Source organism: Amphiprion ocellaris, chromosome 12 (assembly GCF_022539595.1).
Source record: "Amphiprion ocellaris isolate individual 3 ecotype Okinawa chromosome 12, ASM2253959v1, whole genome shotgun sequence".
Classification (NCBI taxonomy): domain Eukaryota; kingdom Metazoa; phylum Chordata; class Actinopteri; family Pomacentridae; genus Amphiprion; species Amphiprion ocellaris.
This window is the reverse complement of record NC_072777.1, coordinates 9,389,879-9,412,870: the sequence shown is the minus strand read 5'-3', so window position 1 is coordinate 9,412,870 and position 22,992 is coordinate 9,389,879. Positions and strand designations below refer to the sequence as shown.

The window sequence follows — 22,992 nt, the reverse complement described above, 5'->3', positions numbered from 1 at the left end:
TGTTATTCTAAATATAAAACGAAAATCAAAGCATTTTAAAAAAAAATCGTATATCCCTTTTTGATCATGAAAAGGAAAAATGCCTTGTATTTCAATTTTATTTTTTGTATTTTAAAACGAAAATCAAATAACCACTCGTTTTTTGTTTTTCAATACCCGTTTCAGAACGGAAAATCCAATTACCAGACATCCACCACGGAGCGTGGTGGATGTCTGGTGTGTGTGTGGGCTGTGTATCTGAATTTTTTTGTTTAAAAAAAAAAAAAAAAAAAAAAAAGTGGGACTGAAATGAGTGAGAGCTCGTATCTGTGCAGGCTCCGGCCGAAAACTACAGTTGTAGTTGTCGGCTGAAAAACTACAACTCCCGGCAACATCGTCACTTCCTGTTGATGGGGACGGGAGCCTCTCGGGTATGGACACATACGAATCATGTGACAGGTCATGGCCACAACGTGATCACGCTTATTTCAACGTAAGAAGTCCTCCAAGTACCGGTGGTCTGGTTTATAAGGAGTTTTGTTGTGTGCGCTTTATTGTGTATTTTTACAAAGCCATCTCTGCAACGAAAAAGCACCCTGAGACCCGGTGAATGTGTGAAATGTTAGTGTAACTCCCCAGATTTTATATGCAAAAAGAATTATCGATCTATCCTATCTGGTTTAAAATCTACAGCCAATCAAAAATCAATATGCAAAACGTAGCGCCGGCGCTACGCTGGGCTCTAAAGGGTTAAATTGAGTTTCCTATTTAAATAAAGCAACACTGCCAGTGTTACTGAATTCTTACAGTCTTATCCAGGACAAGTTTCCACACAGTGACAGAGTTTTTAAGGTGACTTCTCATTTTTTAGTCTCAGCAGTGATTCCTGCCAGTTTTGCTCCTAGAATATCAAAATATTGATTATGTTTGATTTAAGGAGCGCATGGACGGGAATATTATTTATCTGTGTTGTGTTCTGAAGCGAAAAATATATTTGGGCAGTAATGTTTCAGCCAACATGTGGGATGTTTATTAGGAAGAAGTGATGAGGAAGTGAAGAGGAAGAAGGAGTTTGTAGTTCCAGCTGTCACCACAAGATGGCGGACCTGTTTTTGCTTTTTAATCTTCCTACTTTCGTTTAAATCCAATTTTATCTGACGTCCCTGATCAAGTATTTTTCCAGTTGTGTGGTGTGTATATCGAGGCTTCGGCTGGATCGATCAGAGTATTGATCACCAACCAGCCTCCTGTCGGGCTGTGATTTATTGCTTACGCTTCCGGATGAGTGAACGGATGAGATGAAGTGATGAATTAAAGATGAATATGAATAAGTGATGCTGGTGTGTATGTGTGTGGGAGGTCACGTGACCCGGGCCGCTCCGCGAGACGTCACTTCATTCAGGAGCAGCACGAGGACGGAGACGGACGATGCGCGAGACCACGGTGAGTTTTTTTTTAACCTGTCAGAAGTACAAATACTGTGATAGTACTGTTAGATACACGTGTACTGGTACGTACGTCATAGTATTTATGTGTACTGTTCTAATTATTGTACTGAAAGTGTTTACTGCTGTTATCAGTCTGTAGGACAAATGTTATTGTGACTTCCAGGGACTGAAATACACAAAGAACACTGTGCTGCTTACTACAGTAAACTGACAGTTCATTATATTATTGACCATGATGTCAGTGATACTCATGTTATTGATAATGATGTGATCAATCATGATGTTATTGATAAAATATTATTGAGTAGCTCAGACTGTCATGAAAGCTGGGATGTGATGGATTAATTGAAATATATCAATTTTCTCATTTTAAATTCTGCAAAGTTCCAACATTATCCAATCAATAAGAAGGCGGTGATGGAGGAGAGAACAATGGGAACAACAACAGTGAAAGCTCATGAAATATTCAGTGAAATTTAAATGTGAAGTGAGTCTAAACACTGAATATTTCCATCAGAGTTCCAGCAGAAGTATTACACACTGAAGTACTACAACATGCTGATTTTATGTGTCATGTTACTGCAACAGCATCTCGGTTGTGCTCTAGGTAAAGTTAGATCATCCCACTTTATTCCTGTGCTTAGTTTGTGCTTCACATTAACATCTCAGGGAGCACACAGTGAGATTTACATGGCTACGTGTGTGAAAGTGTAAACTGGGTGACTGAGGCTTTAAATAGTCCAGGAGAAGAGATGCAGGTGTTGATCAGAGGAAAATGTTCACCCACAAAGTCCTGTAGCACAATAACCCAAATATAATCACACCAATCTGTGTTGCTGACAAAAAACAATGACTATTCTGTACATAACCCCAAAAATCATTAAAAAAACAAAAGAAATAAACAAAAAAAGCAGCAAGAGAGGGCTAGAAATATAAGATCATTTGTCATAATTACAATCCAGTCTTCTAACCTTAAATTGACATGGTTTTTGAAGGCTTCTGATGAATTTTATGCTTATAAAAGTGATGAAATTATCTACAATATATGATTGATAGATAGATAGATAGATAGATAGATAGATAGATAGATAGATAGATAGATAGATAGATAGATAGATAGATAGATAGATAGATATCATTAAAACTTCTTAAAAATGGCAGAATCAGTACTTATTTTTCTGTTTATTGTCACTATTTGAATCCACCATTAGAAATATTTTTACAGTATTAATTTGAATTTAACAGTGTCATCTGGTAAATAAAAAGGAAATATTTGTGGAATTAAAATAAATTCAGAAATGTATTTTAACTGTACTTTCATGTGGAAAAATGTAATTAAAAAAAGTGTTTCTTTTGTGGTTATTGATACAGCAACTGCAGCAACTTCCACTGGAACAATCAAACGTGCTTCCGTTGTTGCTAAGCTACGTGTTGCCATATTGCGGTAGATGATTGGTGTTGGCCATGTTGTATAAGAAGTTTTGGGGAAGTACCTGTGCAAACATTAAAGTCGCTGCCCCAAATCTGCTGTGGTGAGGTTGTGAAATTGGTAAAAATATTCATAGTAAAACACTCAACATGACAGAAAAATATTCTGACTTTAGTAAACAGATCAGACTGAAATGAATATTAAAATAATTTTAATTTAATTTTTAAAAAGAGAGAGAGATGCTGCTATTCATAAAACATTTAGGGCTAAAGAAATGAATCCAGGTCTACCAACGATGCCGTGATACTCTCAATATACGTTACTGTTAATTATGAATATAATCTGTTTGGTTGTAATCAGTTGCAACACTAAATAACAGTGGAGTTCTGCACAAATCATGTATTTTCACATGATTCTCTATCAGTACTGCAAAATTACTCAGTACATTTACTACAGCACAGATTTCAGGGAGTTGTTCTTACCACTTCATAATACTTTATGCTTTTTACGTCATTAATCTGACAGCTGCGGTTAATCAACTAATCAGCTGTTGTTTTATTTCAACTAAATATTGCTAACAATAATTCATATAAAATCATGTGAATCCCTCACTAATCATATTATGTTTATTACTCTGCATAATTTGCATTTTTCATCCAGTTCTTTAATATATCTAGCAGCTTTTGAACTTTTGCTATTTTTACTACATCTTTAATATTCTTGTATATTCTGCAAGACAAGCATCAAGTTTTTGATTAAAGTAATGATGCACACATTGCTTAGCGATGTGATAACAGCAACATATGGGCTAAAATGTCTTTGTAAACACATATTGTAAGTAGCTCATAACACAATCTGAGCTACAAAAATATTTCTGCAGTACTTATTAATAAGTTCAACGGAACTGTTTGTATACAATCCTCACAATTATTGTTGCAGCTGTCAACAATCAATAATTAATACTCTGCCCCGCCCACCTCCAGCACTCAGCACATCTGATTGACAGCTGACCTGAAATTTAAATAACCTGTCAGCCAATCAGAGCTCATGCTGTGATTCCGCTGCAGCTCCTGTTTCCAGCCTGAGCAGCTGACCAGAGACCATGATGGGGATTTATTTTTATTTTATTTTGAAAATGGCAGAGTTTAGTTTGGAGTACATTTTACGTTCATCTATTTAAAGCTGAATAACGTCTGAAAACATCACAGAACTATTAATGGAGACACTGGAACCTTTAAATGTAGAACCACTCATGCATTTATCTGCATAGCAACATAGGATGTTAATACACATCATATGCTCTTGTTTTTATCTCTTTCCTGTTTCTAATGAAACCTACTAAAATGTTAAGTATACACTTGACATTTCCAGATTCAGTTTGGGCTGTTAATGTCCATCTGATGCTTTCAGTTTTCAGAAAAAAAGTAGAAGATACTCACAAAACAACAGCATCATTTTTGGTTAATGAGCATCTTGTTTACATCTAAATAAAGTGTAGACGCCAGCGGACTGATGAAATGGAAGCACTCAGATTTTAGCGACTTTTTCCTTTAATCCTTCAGGTAGGCTGATCTGTGAGGGTTCCTTTAGTCTGTATTCTAGATGTTTTCAGACTAGCAAGGAGGCAAAGATCCTCCATCAGTTGACAGCAAAGGATCTTAGCAACAGCAGTTTTAGGGTCAGAAATCAGTCAGATCTGAACTTGTACACATTAAACATCTATTTTTAGATTGTGACGTGAGACTTTCACTTCCTGAGGGTATCATTGAATCTGACGTCTGTGAGAATAAACCTCCAGAAATCAACTTCGAAAGCAGAGAACGATCACTTCAAACCTGCCTTAGAATGTTCCTGCTTTAAATTTTCTTCATTATCACAGTAATGAGTGGTAGCCATCTGTACATCCATGATATACTGCAAACAGACGCTCCTGCTTCATTTAAAAAAAAAAAAAATGAATACATACAACCCACAGTGGAAGCCACAGTATATATGGTAACGTCACTGAGGGTCACAAAGTCTGAAGAGATAAAAAAAAAAAAAAAAAACTACCGCAATTTTTTTCTTTAAAGTAAATAAGAGATTTGGTGTTGAGTTCAAACAATGAAATGCTCATCAGTTCATCAACTCATTACATCCAGTTTCTAAAGAGAGAAGTCAGCACACAGATTGTTTGACATGATAAGAGCTGCTGTACGTGTTTGTGTGTTAGCTGAGATCCTGTAGCTGATGAAACATGATGGGGGTTTTTCATCTAAACTCAAACAGCAGCTTCATATGTGACTCATGTGGGAATGAACAACTGCAGCTGAACTTCGTCATGTTATAGGAACCTGAAACTCACCTGAACAAACCAATACTGAAAGTGTCACACGTCCCCAGAATGTATCATTCAGTTTTTCAGCTTAAGACACTGCAATGTCGCTTAAATTTGCTGCCCACGCCCCCTTCAGGAAGAAAACTCTCTCTGTGTCTGTGATTGACTGCACAGAGCAAATCGGGTGACGACACAGCAGCTGACACAGACTTGAATGAAAACTCTTTACTGAGTTTGTCAGACAACGTTCTGGTAATAAAATGAGCATTTTAATGGTGCAGAGCTGCAGCTTGAAAGTGGTTCTGACGTGACTGCTGGCTAACATGTGGTCGTAACACTGCTTTTTCAGTCAATGTTCCATACTTGTCTGGTTGTGTGACAACAGAAATTGAAAAAAATGTAAATGAGAACAGCTTTATTGAGAGTTCAGCTGTATTCATATACAGTATACTATGTGAGAACAGAGCAGATGTAAGCTGCTAAGTTTAGGTTTCTCTGAAGCACAAGAGGCGACATCAAAGTACTGCACCCCACCTAGCCTTTGTTTATTGGTTTCAAATCAGTTTTAGAGTTTCCATCATCTTTAAATGTCCTCCAGCGTTACAGTTTCCACAGTGCTCTGACCTGTGATTACACCATCGAAGCTGATGTTAACATTAGCCACGTTAGCTACAAAATATGCTCACACCAGCAATATTCCTATTGCTGTGGTGACGCTGCCATCAAAAATAAAAGTAATTCTCAGGATCTTCAGTTCGTCGCATGCTGGGAGTGCATTAAGTGTTCACTCAGGCAGCCAACAGCAGAACATTTGATGTGTTTTGTTCATGACATTTTAGAGATAGCAGAGGCAGTGAGATGACAGGATTATATTATGAGCTAGATGACTGTTGGTATTTAGTAGCTATGTAGAAACGGAGTAAACCTCAGATTGACCCGTAAAGCTGGGAGGTTATCTAGTTGGGAGGTGCTCGAAGAACTGCAGAAGTAAGTGTTCATATTCGTACAGCTTTTATTTTACACCTCCAAATTTATAAAGCACACAAAAGACTAAGACTGAACATTGAGAAACAAGAGACTACAAACATGTCGGTAATATTGCTGCGGACGTGACAGAAGTGTCAACCAACGGGAAGCAGCAGGAACCATTTCCTCCTGTTAACCCAGCAGCTTCCTGTTTCGTTAACCAGTAAGATGATAGTGAGTCCACGTTTGAATATCTGACAGTATTCTTAAAAGCTGAGAAGCTATAAGCTGCAGAAACTGGTTCAGCGCAGCTTTCTGTCTTTAACGAGTCACAGATGAGGGTTTGGGTTTAAAATTATTCAGTGTGATGGAAAGTTTCAAAAGATTCACTGACTCACTTTGTTCCTGAAAACTTCACAGTGACTCAGAGAGAAAAAGAACAAGAACAAGAGGAAGAAGGAGAAGAAGGAGAAGAAAGAGAAGAAAGAGAAGGCGAAGTGGTTGAACAAAGGTAAAATATTACAACTCTATTATATTTGTATGAATTAAAAACTGTATGAAAACCTCGTATCTCCATTTTAGTCAAACTGCTTCTAAGTTTTTCAACAGATTTAGTCAGATTCATCCGAATCACAAAAGAAGATCGGCTCTCTTCTGAAATGGAGAGTGACTAACATGGAGATATTTGGATTCCTGTTCCCAGGTTGTGTTATTGTGACACTATTGTGTTAGGTTTTAAGGTGTCCTGACCTTGATAAGAAACTAAACGTTTTCTCACGATGAGGTTTTCCTGTAACCATCAGATATAGGCGGCATGTTTCCTGCTCATGACGTGTCAGCAATGAGGTTCTCTAATATCTATTTCCTGACACAAAGGTCACTCAAATTTCACAACCTCAGATATTAATCAGACATCTAGGAATCAATCATCGCCAAAAAATAGTTGCTTTGCAATTTTCTCCAACTCAAATTTGAGACATGGTTGCCTCATGGTGCACTGTGCTGCTCTTCTGGAGCTTTTGGCTTTGTCACATTCTCCTCATCAGCAGATGTCTAATGAAAGATGTTAATGTGATCATGAAGTTCGTTCAAAATGTGATTATTAGTTTATAACAAGAAAAAGAAAAACAGAATCCAAATCCAAACCATGATATCCTCAAGCTGTTTTCTCTGTTTTCATCCCTCCCTGCAGATAAATTGACCTTGAATCTGATTGGCTGCCTCTCCCTGTGGACATCATGCTGCCGCAAGCTGAAATAGGTTCCCCGAGAAACAACCTGAGTTTCAATGTTTGCGAGCCGCGATACAATGACGGCCGCCTGCCCCTGACGCTGCTGTACAGCACTGTGTTTGTCGTTGGTCTGCCCACCAACCTGCTGACGGTCTTCCTCACCTGGCTGCAGGTGCGCAGGAAGAATGTTCTGGGTGTTTACCTTTTTGCCCTGTCGTTGTGTGACGTCACCTACTTGGGCACGCTGCCTGTGTGGGCCGACTATGTCAGCCGAGGACACCGCTGGCAGTGGACTTCAGCCGCCTGCAAGCTGACAGGTTATATCTTCTTCAACAACATGTACATCAGCATCTTCCTGCTCTGCTGCATCTCCATCGACCGCTACGTTGCTGTTGTCTACAGCGTGGAGTCCCGCGGCCTGCGGCGGGGACGCCACGCCGTCCTCATCACCCTCACCATCGTCTTGGTGGTGGCCCTGGGTCACATCCCCGTCTTCACCATGAAGGAGGGCGATACCACCAAGGGGTCGCAGCGCTGCTTTGAGCCGAACCAGAGCAATGCCACGGTGACAGGCTTCAACTACGCCCGCTTCATCGTCGGCTTCCTGATCCCGCTGCTGCTGCTGGTGGTGACGAACCGCGGCATCCTGGTCAACGTGCAGCGCAGCACGGGGCTGCGGCAGGAGCAGAAGCAGCGTGTCCGTCGGCTGGCGGTGGCCGTGGTGGTCCTGTTCCTGGTCTGCTTCGCCCCCTACCACGTGATCCTCCTGATCCGGGCAGTCATCTTCCACTTCCCCCAGTTGGAGAACGGCACCTGTCTTTTCGAGAATACCATGTACACCCCTTACACCATCTCCCTCGGCCTGTCCACCGTCAACAGCGCCGTCAACCCCATCCTCTACGTCTTGTCCAGTGACAACATACGCAAGGAGCTGAGCCGAGGACTTGCACAGTTCTGCGGCCGAGCGCTGCACCGACCGCGATCCAACAGCAGCCAGAACAAGATCCAGCCCTCCAACAACTCCTTAGTGCCGCACGTTGGGACTGAAACTGAGAGACAGGCAGCAGGAACGCCACCAGAGACCTGATGGACCGGCCTCTACACAACCCAACCAAACACTGTCCAGACGGCGGTGTCTGAAGTACGGCCGGCCCTGCAGGGTCATCCAGCACATACTACCGAACTCTACTGGTCTCTCCTGCAACAAACATCATGGAGTCACGTGAAGGGTTCATCCTCTGAGGAGCAGGATCCTAGCAGGACTAGAAGGTGGTGAGAAATCTTTTCATGGACCACAATGATGGATGGATCTATGAACGCGTCCGGTAACAGGACAAAATGTGTCTGAGACTCTTAAAGGAACTGAAATGCTGTTTTCAGAAGCAAATTTTTAAAAATTGTTTTGAACTAAAATCATTGTGAAAATGTTGTTTGTTGTTCAGTGTAATTCCACTGATGATTAACATGGTCAGAAAAAGCAGAAAACGTGTGACATTTGTCATAATAGCAATAGTAGCAGAGGTTTCACATGAAGTTTGTTTTCATTGGTCAGACTGTATTCATATTTAACAGTGAATATTTAAATTCTGTCATTTTAAAGAAAGAATTCTGATAAAAAAAAACAACTTCAGCAACTCCTGTATGTTGAAGCAAACAAATAATGTTTAAATGCACAAATTAATGGATAAGTTACTGAAGAGTGTGAATAGAACATCTTCATTCACACATGGAAATAAGTTTTTCTGCTTTTCGTGTTTCTACTCAGGAGACATTCGAAAAACTGAAACTGATCCTGAAGGTCTCCATAATCCTACAAAGCCTTCAAACTATTTGCATGAAAACATTTTCTCAGTAAAAACAAACCCAGGTTTACTGCCTTTTCCACTTCATTGTGAGACATATATGTTGGTTAAACAGATTTCCCAGGCACCAAATGTCTGAAAAAAAATCTAAAAATTCCACAAAAAAATTCCCCAAAGTTCTGGTAATTTGCAAAACCTTCAGGAAGACAATTCCAAAAATTCCCTAAAAGTTTCCGTTGAAAGTTTTGTTTGAAAAAATCCCCCAAATTTGGCAAGAAAATTCTTGTAAATATTTTCAAAAATATTCCCCCAAAAAATCCTAAAAATATCTAAAGTGATTACATGTATATCAGTAAAACTTCTAATATTTTCTTTAAGAACATTCACAAAAAAATTAACCAAAATCCAGCGAATTTCGCTGGATTTTGGTTGATTTTTTTTTGTGAATGATCTTCAAGAAACATTTTTTTTCCACCAAAAAATACTCAAAAATTTCCCAAAAATGTTGAACATGTGGACATCAGAAGTTTCGCTGTGAAAATATTTTATTTCCCACATTTTCAAACTTTAAAACAGGTCAATCTGACCCACAGGACGACATGAGGGTTAAAGAATCTTTTGGGACCTTTAAGATCTGCGTTATGTTTCACTCTGAATGTAGACGAACGTGAGACCAACGGTTTCTGGAGGTGCTTCATTACAGGTGATCACAGAGCTGCTTCAGGTGTTAACATTTGCACCAGCATCCAGCTGTTGCAGCAGTTTCCTGTGTGAAATCATCGGGCTTTGATTAAAGCTGCTGAGCGGTTTCCTGTTGTCACATTCACGCTCTGCACTGATCCGGATGTCTGTTGCCATGGCAACACGGGTCAGACAAGAGGCAACCTCACCTGTGTGTCTGAAAGCATTTATCAGTGCTAGACAATCAGTGACAGACACAACAGTGGTAAATGTTCTATGTTGTGCTTTTTTTTCAGCAAAGAAATCAAAGTCTCACATCCCCAGAACGTGTCTTTCAATTCAGCCCAAAATACTGCAAAGATTTCACCATAACTGTTTAACTCCTGTTCTACACGGACTGTTTCAGCTACTGTAGCTTGAAGTTGAGCTGTCGTTGTTCACAGCCCCTTCAGGAAGAAGACGTTCTCTGTGTCTATGATTATGATATGACACTAAGTGAATGAGTGTGTGAGACCAGAGCTTTCTATCTTCTAACTTTCTCTCTGAACGGTCACTTTACATGGAAACACAACTGAACTTATAGCAGTTTCCAAATTTTAGCCGTGCAGAGCAGCACCATGAGCGACCGTTGATAAATTATTTTGAACGTGCTGTGTTTCAGTCACTATTTCATACTTGTTCAAATGTCTGACAACAGAAGCAAAAAAAAAAAAAAAAATGTAAATGAGAACCGCTGCATCGGGAATCTGGCTGTATTAAAATACAGTATATGTGAGCTGAATATTACACTGAATATTTTAAATAAGTTCCCAAAAGAGAAATAGCTTGTGTCTGTGATGACTTACATTCTAGTAAATACATATATACAGTCAAGCCCGAAATTATTCATACCCCTAGCAAATTGTAACTTAAAGTTACTTTTAAATGTAAATAAAAACTAAGAAATTATTTTTTCCACAATGATGCCTCTTGTACATCATCTTTTGGGAAACACTTGTGTCATTTCCAATCAAAAAATAAAAAAACTTGCTGGTTGAATATAAGTAACTTTAAGTCAAAACTTGCTAGGGGTATGAATAATTTCGGGCTCAACTGTACATATATACTGTATTTTTTAAATTATGCTTTTTTAGGGATGTCCTCGCCTGAGTGACGTTAAGTTTATCAGATTCATCAGCTGGTTACATGAGTGAGTAAACAAGGCTGCAGCTTCACCTCTCGTCACAAACATGTTTATGAGGTCCCTGCAGTTTCAAAAACAATCTTCTCAGCCTTTCCACTGAGGAAAGTCTGGACATGTGGTTGAAAGCTCCAGGAGCAGAAGACAGCGTGCTGGGATGACTCTGTGAAGCTCAATTCATTTACTTTGTTTTGAAGCAGAGCAGCAGGAACTCTGACCCGATTCCTGCTCTGCTCCGATTGGCTCCGCTGTCGCTCTGCTCTCATCCGGACGCTCCGATTGGCTGACAGCCCGTGTATAAACAAGCATAGAGGGCCTCATTAATCATTAAGAACCTGTCAGACACAACTGAGGGTGAAATTAATCATTGATAACTGACCTGAAATCATCACTGGGCTAAATTAAATATGACAAAAACAGAACCGAGTCTGGTGGAGAGCCACATCAAAGCCACACGCAAACTTTTAAAATTTTTTTACTCTTTGTTTGATTTCTATTTTTAATTAGAATTTGTGTATCCCCTGTTGTCTGTGAGCTGGACACTAATCAACAATTTCACAGCTGCTTGTCACTGTGAACTGCCAACACATTACATACAATTGAGACATACCACCTCGTCATATTTCACTTTAAACTTCATGTTAGGCAAGAAATGAGCTGTCATTTGTCACTTTGTTCCCAGCAGCTTCAGCTTCAGGTCATACCCTGTGTGTGATGTAGCTGTGCAGAGGATTGAGAGTCAGAATAAACAACAAAGCATTCTGGATGGAAAATTGCAAAATCCAACCGGATGCAGTACGACATTGGGTATTTTTGATTTACTATATTTGACGTATTCTGTATTGGGACATCTTCATCTGGCATACAGTATGACAACATGGATAGTGGAACACACCCACAGTGCACACACTCAGAGAGGATGTGAAAGTGATTTCAGACAGTTCAAGGCCCCTTTTTGGACCAAGCTAGTTCCAGTGCCCGACTTCGCACCAGTTCTTTGTGTTTCCACCACCTAAGCATCAGCTCCAGGCTCCAAAAATTGGTGCTTTTCTGGTATGAACTCTTTGCTAGGTCAGAGTTATGAACTGATTACATCACAGGCTGGAGGCGGGGTTACAGTGACCAACGATCAACGGCGGAAACACAGAACAGCCATTATTAAACAGCCAAGCGAATAGTTTGTTTAACCGCTAAGTAATGGACGGAAGCGTAGTCGAAGATAAGTAGCCAAGCTAACGCTAACATGCTCACTGATAAGAATCAGAACGACTAACAGTTTGATTATTTGTTTCTGGATCACAATGTGGGCTTGCAAAGTCAGGAACAGCACTTGCATGGTTATGATGCACGAACGTTGTTGAACGGCTACACGTGCAGTGACGTACTGACGTTTTACAACAACATAATGATGTGGCTCTAACTTGGCTCCTTGCAAACTGGTTCTTAGGAGGCACAAGATTTGAACCAACTAAGCACCAGCACCGAACTAGCACCTGGTTCTTTTTGGTGGAAAAGGGGTTCAAGAGGAAAATCTCAAGTCAGAAATGGTTTCTTAAATTCTAGGATGTAGAAAAATAAACTGTGAAACTTGAGAAACCATCATCTGTTTAGTTGAGGAGGGTGTGTCTGAACAGAACCTCCTCCAGAGCAGGTTAGCTGTGCAGCATCAGGTACCGTGTTGATCTAGCAGCTTAAAGTAGAACCAGCAAGATACCTCGCTAATTAAATAACCTTGCTTCATAGCACACCCCCCTGTGCAGGTGTTGTTTACCTGTGCAGATGTTTCCCGTTGAGACACAGACACTCAGAGTCTCTTCAGGTTCATTTATTGTGTTTTTGGCTGCTAACAGTTTATCGTTACAAAGATTCTTTAACTGGTGATTCTGGAAGAAACAAAGCAGTAGTGTTCAGGTGTGACCCCTCCCCACCTCACCTCACCTGTCTCCCCCTATGAGCGGAGAGGGGGGGAGGAGGTCAGGTCAGAAGGAGGCGAGGGGCCAACAGGAAAGATCATCACTGACACAAAATCAAAGATTATTTTTCTCCTACTACAACAACAATGATGATGTGCAACTTTAACAAAACTTTAAAATTAATTCTTACAGTGTTTTTTTCATCAGAGTGAGACCTCCCATTTATCAGGAGTTAGCCACAGTTAGCTCAGCGGCTAGCAGCCCGCTAATGCTCAACTGGAAGTTATTTAATACAGAAGAAGAACAGGAGGCGACTGGTCCCACAGAGCCAATCAGAATAAAGGTCAAAGGTCACACACAGCAGCTGTCAGCGGGGGAAGGGGTTAAAACCGGAGGGGCGGGGCTTCCCAAAAGGTAAAATCCAACAAAATAAAAGCAGCAGGAAGCTCAGACTCACCCTGCTACAATAAAATCCTCAAAGTAAAAGCTCAACTCAGTGTGCAGCCTGATTGGTTCATTCGGGGCCACCCCCATGCACTCTCAGGCATGTGGGGGGCGGGGCCTCAAGTGTGCAAAGGCGAGGCTCAGGGCTCAGAGTCCAGGCCGTCTAGGGTTAGCTGGCTGCGGTGGGGGGAGTTGGGGCTGGGGGGGCTGCTGGGATTGGAGCTGTTGGAGGGGGTCGAGTGTTTGGTGGAGTCCGAGTCCGGCTGGTCGAGAGACATCCACAATACATACAGAGAGCGAGAGAGAGAGAGAGAGAGAGTGAGAGCGAGAGAGAGGGGATCGTCAATATATTCTGTACTGATTATTGTCAGGTTCACACATCAGGACAGCTGTTTGTTTCTTTAAAGGGACAATCCACAGTTTATATAGTCTGTGTGTGCTACCTCTCGGTCCAGGTCTGGGTCAGGCTCACAGATGCTGCGGGATGAAGCTCCACCTCCAAAATCTGAGCCAATAAAAACACAGAAGACAGTTGACATCACGGTCTGTAACTCAAACAGCAGCTGGAAACACACACATTAAAACTGTTCATCACAGAATTTCCTATTTCAACACATTTTCTCACCAAGAGGCAGTTAAGGTATTCAACATAGGCTCTATATACCTACACAAATATACTATGAACTGTGCTTATCCTTGACCTGTTAAACTCTATTACTGCTTTTACTGTATGACCACCCTATAAACCCTGACGGCAGAAACATCATCCCAGATAAATAAGAGAAATATTACTATACATTCAGAAGTGCACATGTGCCCAAATAAATCTACAGTCAACTATAGTTAAAAACAAAATGTTACTGGTAACACTAGATCATAAATCTGCAGTATGACAAATCTTATCTCCGAGGCAGAATACCTATAGCTATTATTCACCTTTAAAAGCCTTGCATAACAGAAAATAATTGGTCTGATAAAACAAGTCTGCAGTGGCAGAAAGGAGGTGATAGACATGGCCTGGGTCAAAATGAATTTAAAAAAAAAACCTAGCAAATGAGATCGCTTAAACTACCCCAAGGGAAAGTAGCATTCCTTCATTCCAAAGTGTCCAGACATTGTAAGAGATTGATAATCCATTTTAGGATTTTCACTATTAGGTTGGTTAATGGTGCAACATCACCGTGCATTGCAGGATGATGACTGCGGACTCTGAAAGCTCATGGAGCAAATTTAGTGTCTGAAGACTCTTTCTTCAGGTGTGTTGCACAAACACTGTAGTACAATGCAACTAGAGGGCTGTACTACGAAGCAAAATTAATGGGTTAGCGAGGTATGTTGAGTCTAAAGTCTGAGTGTTCAGTGTCACAAACGTGGCTCTTCTTTAACCTGCTAGATCACCATGGTAACAGATGCTCTGAAGCTAACCTGATCTGGAGCAGGTTATGCTCAAGAGTTTTGGATTTAAATCAGTTGTAATGAGCGTCTTCCTTTCTCCAGTCTGTTTCCTGGCAGTTCTCTCTAAATGCTAAAAATTCTAAGCTGAGGGAATTTTATTTATTTATTTTTTTACTTTTACCTGCTGAGCTGTAGATTACTAATCCGACCGAATGAAGCTGTACATTGACGGTTTCACACACTATGCATGGCATTCCCACAGAACCAGACACATATTCAATTAGTAATGCAAAAATACAATACAGGGGGTCCTCGACTTACATCAGAGTTCTGTTCCTACAGTGTGATGTAAGTCGATTGTCGCCATAAGTCAGAACACCGGTGAAAATGTAAACAAAGCCGTTATGTGCATCACGATATGATCAGCTCTTTGGAAAAGTCATGAATACCAAAGACTTTCATGCATGTTTGAGTCATTTTACAAGAAAATAACAGAGTACTGTAATGGACTGATATTGTTACTGATGCTGAAGTTTCAGTGTTCATTGTTCAGTTTGCGATTTATCTAATGCCAGTGAACATTCCATGTTTAGTTAGCTCACCTCTGATTGGCTGAGAGTCAGCAGTAGTGTGTGTGTGTGTGTGTGTGTGTGTGTGTGTGTGTGTGTGTGTGTGTGTGTGTGTGTGTTTACCTGAAGCTGTGCGGGTGATATGACTCTTGCTCCTCTGTTGCCGGGAGATACTAGACAGTGGGCGGGGCTTATCTTTAATGGAGTCGTCCTGAGAGGAGAGCATCACACTCTACAGACACACAGGAGGCAGCGTGACACAAGGATCTAAACATCACTGCTATGTAGTGGTCCAGTGTGTGTGTGTGTGTGTGTGTGTGTGTGTGTGTGTGTGTGTGTGTGTGTGTGTGTGTGTGTGTGTGTGTGTGTGTGTGTGTGTACAGTGCCCTCTGGTGGTCGTGTTATTGCCTCTCTGCTCACAGCTCCAGTTTCAGACAGGAATATAACAAACAAAATCATCTCTGCAGGTTGTGCATTTTGACTTTCTGACCAAATGACCGACTGATAAACTAAGAAAAAGTTGGCAGATTAATATATGATGACTCCAATCGATATCTGCAGCTCAACATTAAAACTTGTGAATTAAAAAATAGGAATCCAAAGTTCCTGATTTAACATGCTCACAACTCACAATCGACATCTGATCCTTGATGCCACATTTTTACAGTTAGAGCTGACTGAGTAGATTTATTGAGCTATCTCTATATCTGAAGCCATGAACAGAATGCTGCGACAGAATATTTTAAGGACGTTTGACCTTCACACTTCAAATAGCTAATTCCCCTAAAACAATTTAAAAAAAAAAAAAATAGTCACATTGCTGTGTTCAAGTCACATCTGAGTTGGAAAATACTGCTCAGCTGGATACCGTTTGACTGACGGGACCAGAAAATGGATCTCTTGTCTTTTAGGAACTTCATACTGGTTCCCTGCACCAGCGGCTGTGGTTTGGTTCTCCTCACTGAATCCATGGATCTATGGGCAGAGTCAGGAGGTGTCACCAAAACAGCAGCTAGGTCTCCAGGCATGGTGGTTTTCCCATGAGCCTCTCAACCTCCTGGATCTGATATAACATGTATATTCTTATCTCCAGATCACTTTAAGCTCTCACAGTCAGAAGTGGAGAGAGGACATGTGTCTGGTTCTAGCTGCTACAGTGAGGATGGTCTTATTTCATTCCTCAGTGAAAAGAAATAATCTCCCTCAGAGAGTGTCATCAGGACAGCAGATAGCATCTGTTGCCCAGCAACCTGGCAGCACTTGACTAGAGCTTGTTTCTGCAGTTTAAGTCAGGACAATCCCAAAATTTATACTAAAAACACTTTCCTTAGTTCTTCTAAGGCAAGTTCTTTAAGATCAATAAATACAAATTGTTACATAAATAACAAGTGTTAAAATTTTAAAATCCCAAACAGCCAGCAGTAGATGGGAGGTTGACACATGAAACTATTTGAAACTGAACTATTTTGTGACTTGAACGCTGCATCAACCTAAACAAACTGCCCACTGCAAGCCTGTGTGGGGGGAGAGGGGGAGCAGGGTGAGGAGAAGAGAGAGAGCGAGAGAGAAGCTGGCCTACCCTTCCCAGAGAGGAGGTGGAGGGAGAGGAGGAGGAGGAGGAAGAAGGCTGCAGGAGGCTCTGCTGGGAGGAAGAGGAGGCGTCTTTCTGCAAGAAGGCGCCGGCCGACGCCGACGTCATGTGATAGACGTGCTCAAAGTTGGAGGGGGGAGAGATGAGGGTGTGACGGGAGGAGGAGGAAGGGGAAGGGGAGGGAGACGGGAAGGGAGAGAGGGAGGTGACATCTCCAACCTGATCATTGAGGGGGAGGAGGAGGAAGAAGGGGTGAGGGAGGTGAGACAGGGGGAGGAGAAAGACAGAAGAGAGGAGGAGTCAGTGTGATGAACAGAGCTGTCAGAGGGGAGGAGGTGAGGAGGGTGAGGGAGGAGAACATGCCGGCAGGAGGAGGAGGTGCAGTACGAAGGAGGAGGAGTTACCAGAGGGAGGTCCATTAGGACCTGCATGCCGTCTCCTGGTCCCATGTGAGCCACGTGGTTGAAGTTTGTCGGATTAGAAATCATCTTGGCTCTCAGCTCCGGATCCCTCAGCATCTCCCTGAAAACAAACACACACAGCACGGATATACAAATAAACAAACAACACAAATATCCAATAGATAAATACACGAACATGACAAATCCAAATAAACACTGTGCAGACTAATAGGACACAAATAACATGCACGAGTGTCCTTTTGCAGAGTCACAAACTGTGATTTATTTTGATAAACAAAATATTTCAGTTTGTCGAGTTGCTGTTTCATTTTGCTGAGTTACTGCTTTGCATTTTGCTAAGTCAGCGCTGTTCTATTTTCCTGAGTCACTGCCTTTTATTCATTAGTCATTGTTCTATATCTTGCTGTCACTGTTTTATTTTGCTGAATCACTGTTTGAGTTGGTTGAGTCAATCTGTTTTATTGCGCAGTCACTTTGTAATATTTTGCTAAGTCACTCTTATTTTGACGAGTCAGTTCTGTATTTTGCTGAGTCATCATTTTATTTGACGAGTCACTGTTTTTTCTTCTGAGTCACCGTGTTACATTTTGCTGAGTCAAGCGTTTTATTTTGCTGAGACACCATTGTTTTATTTTGCTGAGACACCATTGTTTTATTTCTTTTAAAGAGTCACTTTTGAATTTCATCACCTCCTCTGTTGAAGTCGCTCCTCCTCAGGAACCTTGAAGAGAAACTTCCTCTTGCTGCGAGTCCGAACCATCAGCTTCCTGCTGTGGTCCGATGTGTCAGGGATGGTGAGGTCACCCTCTGGTGACACACAGGTGAGAGACAGGGAGAGTTGTGAGCTTCAGCAGTAACGGGTAGTGTTGGTGTCCATGTTGTGTTCGATTGAGGTGTGTTACCTGATGAGGTGTTGCTGAAGTAAAGCAGACGAGGAGATTCTGAGCTCAGCAGGTTTAACGTCCCTTCAACATTCAGAGGTCTGATCTGAGGACAAAAACACACACAGATTTTCAGCCATTACTGAACTGTGATTGGCTGGTTCTGAACTGTTCCGGGTTGTGATTGGTTACCTTGCGGAGCGAGATGGTTTGGACCCACTCTGTTGTGTGAATATCAAAGACATCAACCCCATATTCACTGTAGACTGTCAGGTGAGATGAGTTAGAGCCTGAGGGGAGAAGAACAAATTAGAGGCCTGTCAAATGTCACCTGATAATCTGCAACACCTGTCTGAACTCACTTATCTCACTTCATTTTACATTCACTTGATTCACAATGAATAACATACTGCATGCGAGTGGCGTGGCAGGCCACATCAGCTCCTGGGTCCGGGAGCGACGGCCCTGTCCATCCACGTAGATGCCGAGCTGGCTGAAGCAGAGCAGCAGCTCGCTGGAGCCGACCTCCAGAGCGTGCAGAGCATCCAGCGGCTGCTGGGCCAGGAATGCCAGCGACGGGTCGGCTGGGCTCACCAAACTGATGGGGGATGACTCCCCCTGCAGGGCCAGCAGAGCGAAGCCAGAGGGGTAACCAACACATAGCCGCTCCCTAACCATCCCCAACCACTGCACCTGACCTGGAGCCTGCACATCCCACAGCTTCTTATGGTGGGGCTTCGTTCGAGTGATTTCATAGCACCAAACCTGGAACGGAGCCAGATACCACTGAAGTATTAGGACAGAGACAGAAGCAGAAGTAAATGTCTGGTCCAAGTGAGATGACAGTTCTCTGACCTGACGTTTGACAGCTGCTAGCAGGCAGGCAGGGCCTCCGGGTCGGAGCACCCCTGTGGTCAGAGCCTGGCAGCCTTTGGTGTCAGCCAGCTTAACGTCGAAGGAGGACTCGGCGCCCTCCAGCACCCCCCAGGGGTGAAGGTGAACATGACGGTTACGACCGCAGAGGAGAGCAATGATTTTCTCCTTCGGAATCAAGTCAATCTGATAAACTTTCTTACTGTCGGCAGCTCGCACAATCACTGAAGACAGAAAATGGGAGGAGTTATTACTGTCTGCCTATCTGACTGTGTCTATAACCATCTGTAAATCTGTCTCACCGTCTCTCGTGACTTCGACCACAAACAGCCCGTCTTCTGTTCCCAGAGCGATCCTCTCCCGATCTACAGAGACAGAAAATGTTCACACATGATTTCCTTTACAAATCTGAAAAAAAAGGAAGAAGACAATATAACTCAAACAAGTAATTAATAGACTGGACATACAGAGAAAATCCATCTCAATGTAGGATAAAAAAAATCTAAAAACTTCCTGAAATATTGCCAGTCCACCAGGGCCAAATACTTTCAGAACCTCACTTAATTCTCCAAATTACCAAATCTATTTCTCAAAGCAAACCAGAACTCCCTTCTGAAATCTTCACAAACTGTCAGACCTGTCCAAAACCTTCTTCAACTACCAAAACCCTCTCAGAGAACTGACCAAGCACTGCAGCAGACAGCGCGGTCTTGATGATGGGTAGTGAGGCATCGTAAGCCTCGTGCAGAACGTGGACCTGCTGGCTCTTCAGCAGGTTCTTGGTCAGGATGTTCTGCAGACCTTCCAGGATCCGGACCCACTTTCTCTTTTCTACTTCACTCTCTGCCAGGACCAGCAGAGACACTGAGGATAGCTGTGAGATCAGCTGCGACGACGTTACCTGAACACAACAACAACAATAGTCAGGACAGACCACAGACTGAAGGTCAGACAACGAAGGTCCAGAGAGGATGGGTCTCCTACCCTGAAGATGCAGGGGATATCCTTCCTGGTGGCGTGGATCACATCTGATGCTAAGACAGAGCTGACGGACAAATCTTCATCTCTGAAACAAAGACACTTGTGATTATGTTCTTCAAACCAAAGCAAAAAATACTCTGAGGAACAAATACCACTACTTGAGAAAAACCCTCTGAAAGCTTCTCTAACCTTCACAAGACTGCATAAATCTTCTCTCCCCACTACCCAGACCTTTTAGGGACACCCAAACCTTTCTCCCTGAACTACTTGAATCTTCTCCTAACTACTTAAACCATCTGAGGACCTGAATCTTGACAAGGACCCAAGACTTTCCTCTTAAATCCTCAAATGCCTCTGCCTTTCTGACACGAGGTAAGTGCCAGTCATACCTGAGGTCGAGGACCAGACTGGCCACCACCCCCGGCTGGGTGGACTTTCCTTCTGGGATGTCATAGAGAAATAGTTTACAGTCAGAAACCACAGCGAATGCTCGCTGCCAGCCCTTCTTCACTCCGCTTGGCTTTGGGATCTGAAAGAGAGCAAATAGCACATGAGTGTAGTGCTGTGGAACTGCTGTACAAATACTGCATCACTACTGGCGCAGTACTGCCTCGGCACTCTGTCGGTGATCTTACCCTGACGTAGCCCTTGTAAGCAGTCCCGATACCCCTCTGGACGTCGATGCCCTGCGGCCTCTTGGCCTGCTCTGCTGGGATTGGGCAGACCAGAGGGGCGTGGTCTTTACAGGAAACGTGACAGATGAAGGAGCACACTGATGACAGACACAAAGAGAGTTAGACCAAGAGATGCTTAACATGTGACAGAACCATAACTGGAGAATTAAAAAACAATGAGCATCAAAATCTACTTGGGGCTTTTCACCATTGCTAACAATTTTATTTAGTAAAACTTTAGAAACGTTTTAAGCCACTTTCTGATCTGATCTATTACTACTACTGTGAAATCAAACCTGAAATTTACCTTCACAGGCGTATCCCTGTCGGCAGAGTCCCACCATCAGAGAAGTGCAGTGTGTGCACTGAGTTGGAGTGGAGAATGTCTTAATGCTCAGCTGGTGAGCTTTGGGCTGAAAGCACACGACACATGAATGAGACTTTATGGAACAGAGTTTCAGCAGTAGATGCTTTAGATAAAGTACTTCATCAGTGTTCACCACAATACATTTTAGCCTTTATGAAGTCTTCTCATAGCACAGACAATAAAATGTAGCACAACAGTCAATGAACTAGTGTGAGAAATAAGGCTGACACTTCAGGATATGTGCCTAAATTTATTGACATGTATAGAATGTTTTTATTTTTACTCAAATATTCCAAATCGGAGCAGAAACAGCAGCAGAAACAGCATTAGAAATTCGACAAAAAAGGATCAAACAGACTCAAGCAATTCGATTCACTGCGAGCTTATAGATATTCAACATCACCTGCAGTCACACTGACACATTTCATTAACATTTTGGAAGCATCCAAAAAAAGAATATCCACACATCTGTAAATTCTTAAAAACTGTCTAAGGAACAGTTCTTCTTAAGATTTTTCAACACTGTCAACACTGAGAGGTGAAGATTCAGAGATGCATGACTCCACTCACGGCTGCTACATTATTTCCTGAATGTCTGAATCAAGTCATTTCTTCTACCCAATCAGGTAACATCACACATGGAATAATGGTAGCGTACCTTTGGTGTGGTCAGCGCTGAGCTCTGGTAGGTGGGGGAAGGGCTGGCTGGGACTGACGCTGCTTTAACTTCCTGTTGACACAAACAGGATCGGTTCAGTCAGGTAACATACAACCTGTAACTTACAACAAGTTCAAAAACAGAACCTGTGACTGACCTCATGTTCTGAGGTGGTGGAGGGCGAAGGGGGCGTGGTCTCTGATTTCAGTGGGGCAGAGTCTATGTCTGTGGTCTGCAGGTAAAAGAAAAAGCATGTAAAGAAACTTTGACATCAAATAAATGGCTGAGAAACACTACACGTTTTAAAAGATCAGATTTAATCAATCTGGACTTTAATTTATGATTTTATCCAGTTTCATGTGACAACTACAGCAGTTTGTTTTCACATACTTTGAAAAATCAGTGACATCTTTGACAAAGCATGCACACTTCGATGGTTTAGCCCATGTTGCTGCTCATGTCCTGGTTAGCACTAATATCGGGCTAATGTAGTACTACTGTAGTATCTCTACAGTGACATGTTGAGACAGCTGACTAAAAAATCTGGTTCGATATTCACAAATATGAATCTAAGAAAGAGGGACTGCAGCAAAGGGGAGTCTTCTGTCTGTGGTTTGGGTGGTGTTCATTTACAGGGGCAGCATGGGCAACGGCCAACAAACTCTTTACGCTACTTTATTAGTTCAAAGTTAGTAGCTACAACAGTGGTTAGACCAGATGACTAAATGCTGATTGTGGGTAAAGGCACAGGTACGCTGAGGACTATAACCTGGTGAAACTTACTTCTTCCCAGAGTGCGAGCAGTGAAGAGGCGGAGCAAACTGACGCCTCAATGTTACACAGAGAAACAAGCAACAACAACAACTTCAGACATTGCATCTAACATCATCATGTGATGTTCTCTGTGTGGGTTCCTAACTGTGATTGGTCCTAAAGGGGAGAACAAACAGACATGTGACTCACTCTGAAGGTGAGGTCGGGAGCCAGAGGAGACGTGTTGAAATATTCAAAGATGGAGTCCTGGAAGTCTGGAAGTTTCAATCCTGCAAAAAAACAAGCTAAAGGTTACGTACATGTGGCTGGTCTCATGGCCCTCATGTCTGAACGATTAAAAGAAAACTCAAATCCCTTTTAGATCCCATGATTGATCCACAAGAACACTGCAATCCTTGACAGACACCCGACGGGCAG

The 22,992-nt window shown here is 42.2% G+C and overlaps 2 protein-coding genes across 6 annotated transcripts in view; one reads left to right on the top strand and one right to left on the bottom strand.

Annotated features, from left to right (window-relative positions):
- The first annotated feature begins 1,104 nt into the window (after positions 1 to 1,104).
- On the top strand, positions 1,105 to 9,242 carry LOC111576871 (probable G-protein coupled receptor 132). Of its 2 annotated transcripts, XM_055015951.1 has the most exons (3): positions 1,105 to 1,422; positions 6,560 to 6,650; positions 7,332 to 9,242. In XM_055015951.1, exon 3 carries the CDS (start codon positions 7,378 to 7,380, stop codon positions 8,455 to 8,457), a length of 1,080 nt encoding a protein of 359 aa, XP_054871926.1. In that variant the 5' UTR covers positions 1,105 to 1,422; positions 6,560 to 6,650; positions 7,332 to 7,377; the 3' UTR covers positions 8,458 to 9,242. The 2 variants fall into 2 exon arrangements, with proteins under 2 accessions (XP_054871926.1, XP_023138586.2); XM_023282818.3 differs by lacking the exon at positions 1,105 to 1,422 and having other exon boundaries at positions 6,269 to 6,650.
- A 3,601-nt stretch (positions 9,243 to 12,843) lies between these two features.
- Positions 12,844 to 22,992, bottom strand: part of cdc42bpb (CDC42 binding protein kinase beta (DMPK-like)) — a 33,135-nt gene continuing 22,986 nt past the window's right edge. For 2 of the 4 annotated variants that reach the window (XM_023282819.3, XM_023282820.3), the window contains 19 exons: positions 22,765 to 22,844; positions 21,959 to 22,033; positions 21,802 to 21,873; positions 21,084 to 21,189; positions 20,738 to 20,874; positions 20,492 to 20,631; positions 20,106 to 20,187; positions 19,806 to 20,022; positions 19,424 to 19,486; positions 19,104 to 19,345; positions 18,659 to 19,013; positions 18,441 to 18,538; positions 18,270 to 18,354; positions 18,057 to 18,174; positions 17,350 to 17,467; positions 16,934 to 17,164; positions 15,478 to 15,586; positions 13,834 to 13,895; positions 12,844 to 13,653 (listed from right to left, as the gene is read on the bottom strand). In XM_023282819.3, coding sequence (XP_023138587.2) covers positions 13,531 to 13,653; positions 13,834 to 13,895; positions 15,478 to 15,586; positions 16,934 to 17,164; positions 17,350 to 17,467; positions 18,057 to 18,174; positions 18,270 to 18,354; positions 18,441 to 18,538; positions 18,659 to 19,013; positions 19,104 to 19,345; positions 19,424 to 19,486; positions 19,806 to 20,022; positions 20,106 to 20,187; positions 20,492 to 20,631; positions 20,738 to 20,874; positions 21,084 to 21,189; positions 21,802 to 21,873; positions 21,959 to 22,033; positions 22,765 to 22,844 — 2,513 coding nt within the window. In that variant the 3' untranslated portion in view covers positions 12,844 to 13,530. The remainder of the gene's footprint in view (positions 13,654 to 13,833; positions 13,896 to 15,477; positions 15,587 to 16,933; positions 17,165 to 17,349; positions 17,468 to 18,056; positions 18,175 to 18,269; positions 18,355 to 18,440; positions 18,539 to 18,658; positions 19,014 to 19,103; positions 19,346 to 19,423; positions 19,487 to 19,805; positions 20,023 to 20,105; positions 20,188 to 20,491; positions 20,632 to 20,737; positions 20,875 to 21,083; positions 21,190 to 21,801; positions 21,874 to 21,958; positions 22,034 to 22,764; positions 22,845 to 22,992) is intronic. The other 2 variants (XM_023282821.3, XM_023282822.3) reach the window with 1 other exon arrangement.

Excerpts from the sequence above, each read along its gene's own strand:
- LOC111576871 (XM_055015951.1), top strand. The coding sequence starts at position 7,378 with ATGCTGCCGCAAGCTGAAATAGGTTCCCCGAGAAACAACCTGAGTTTC.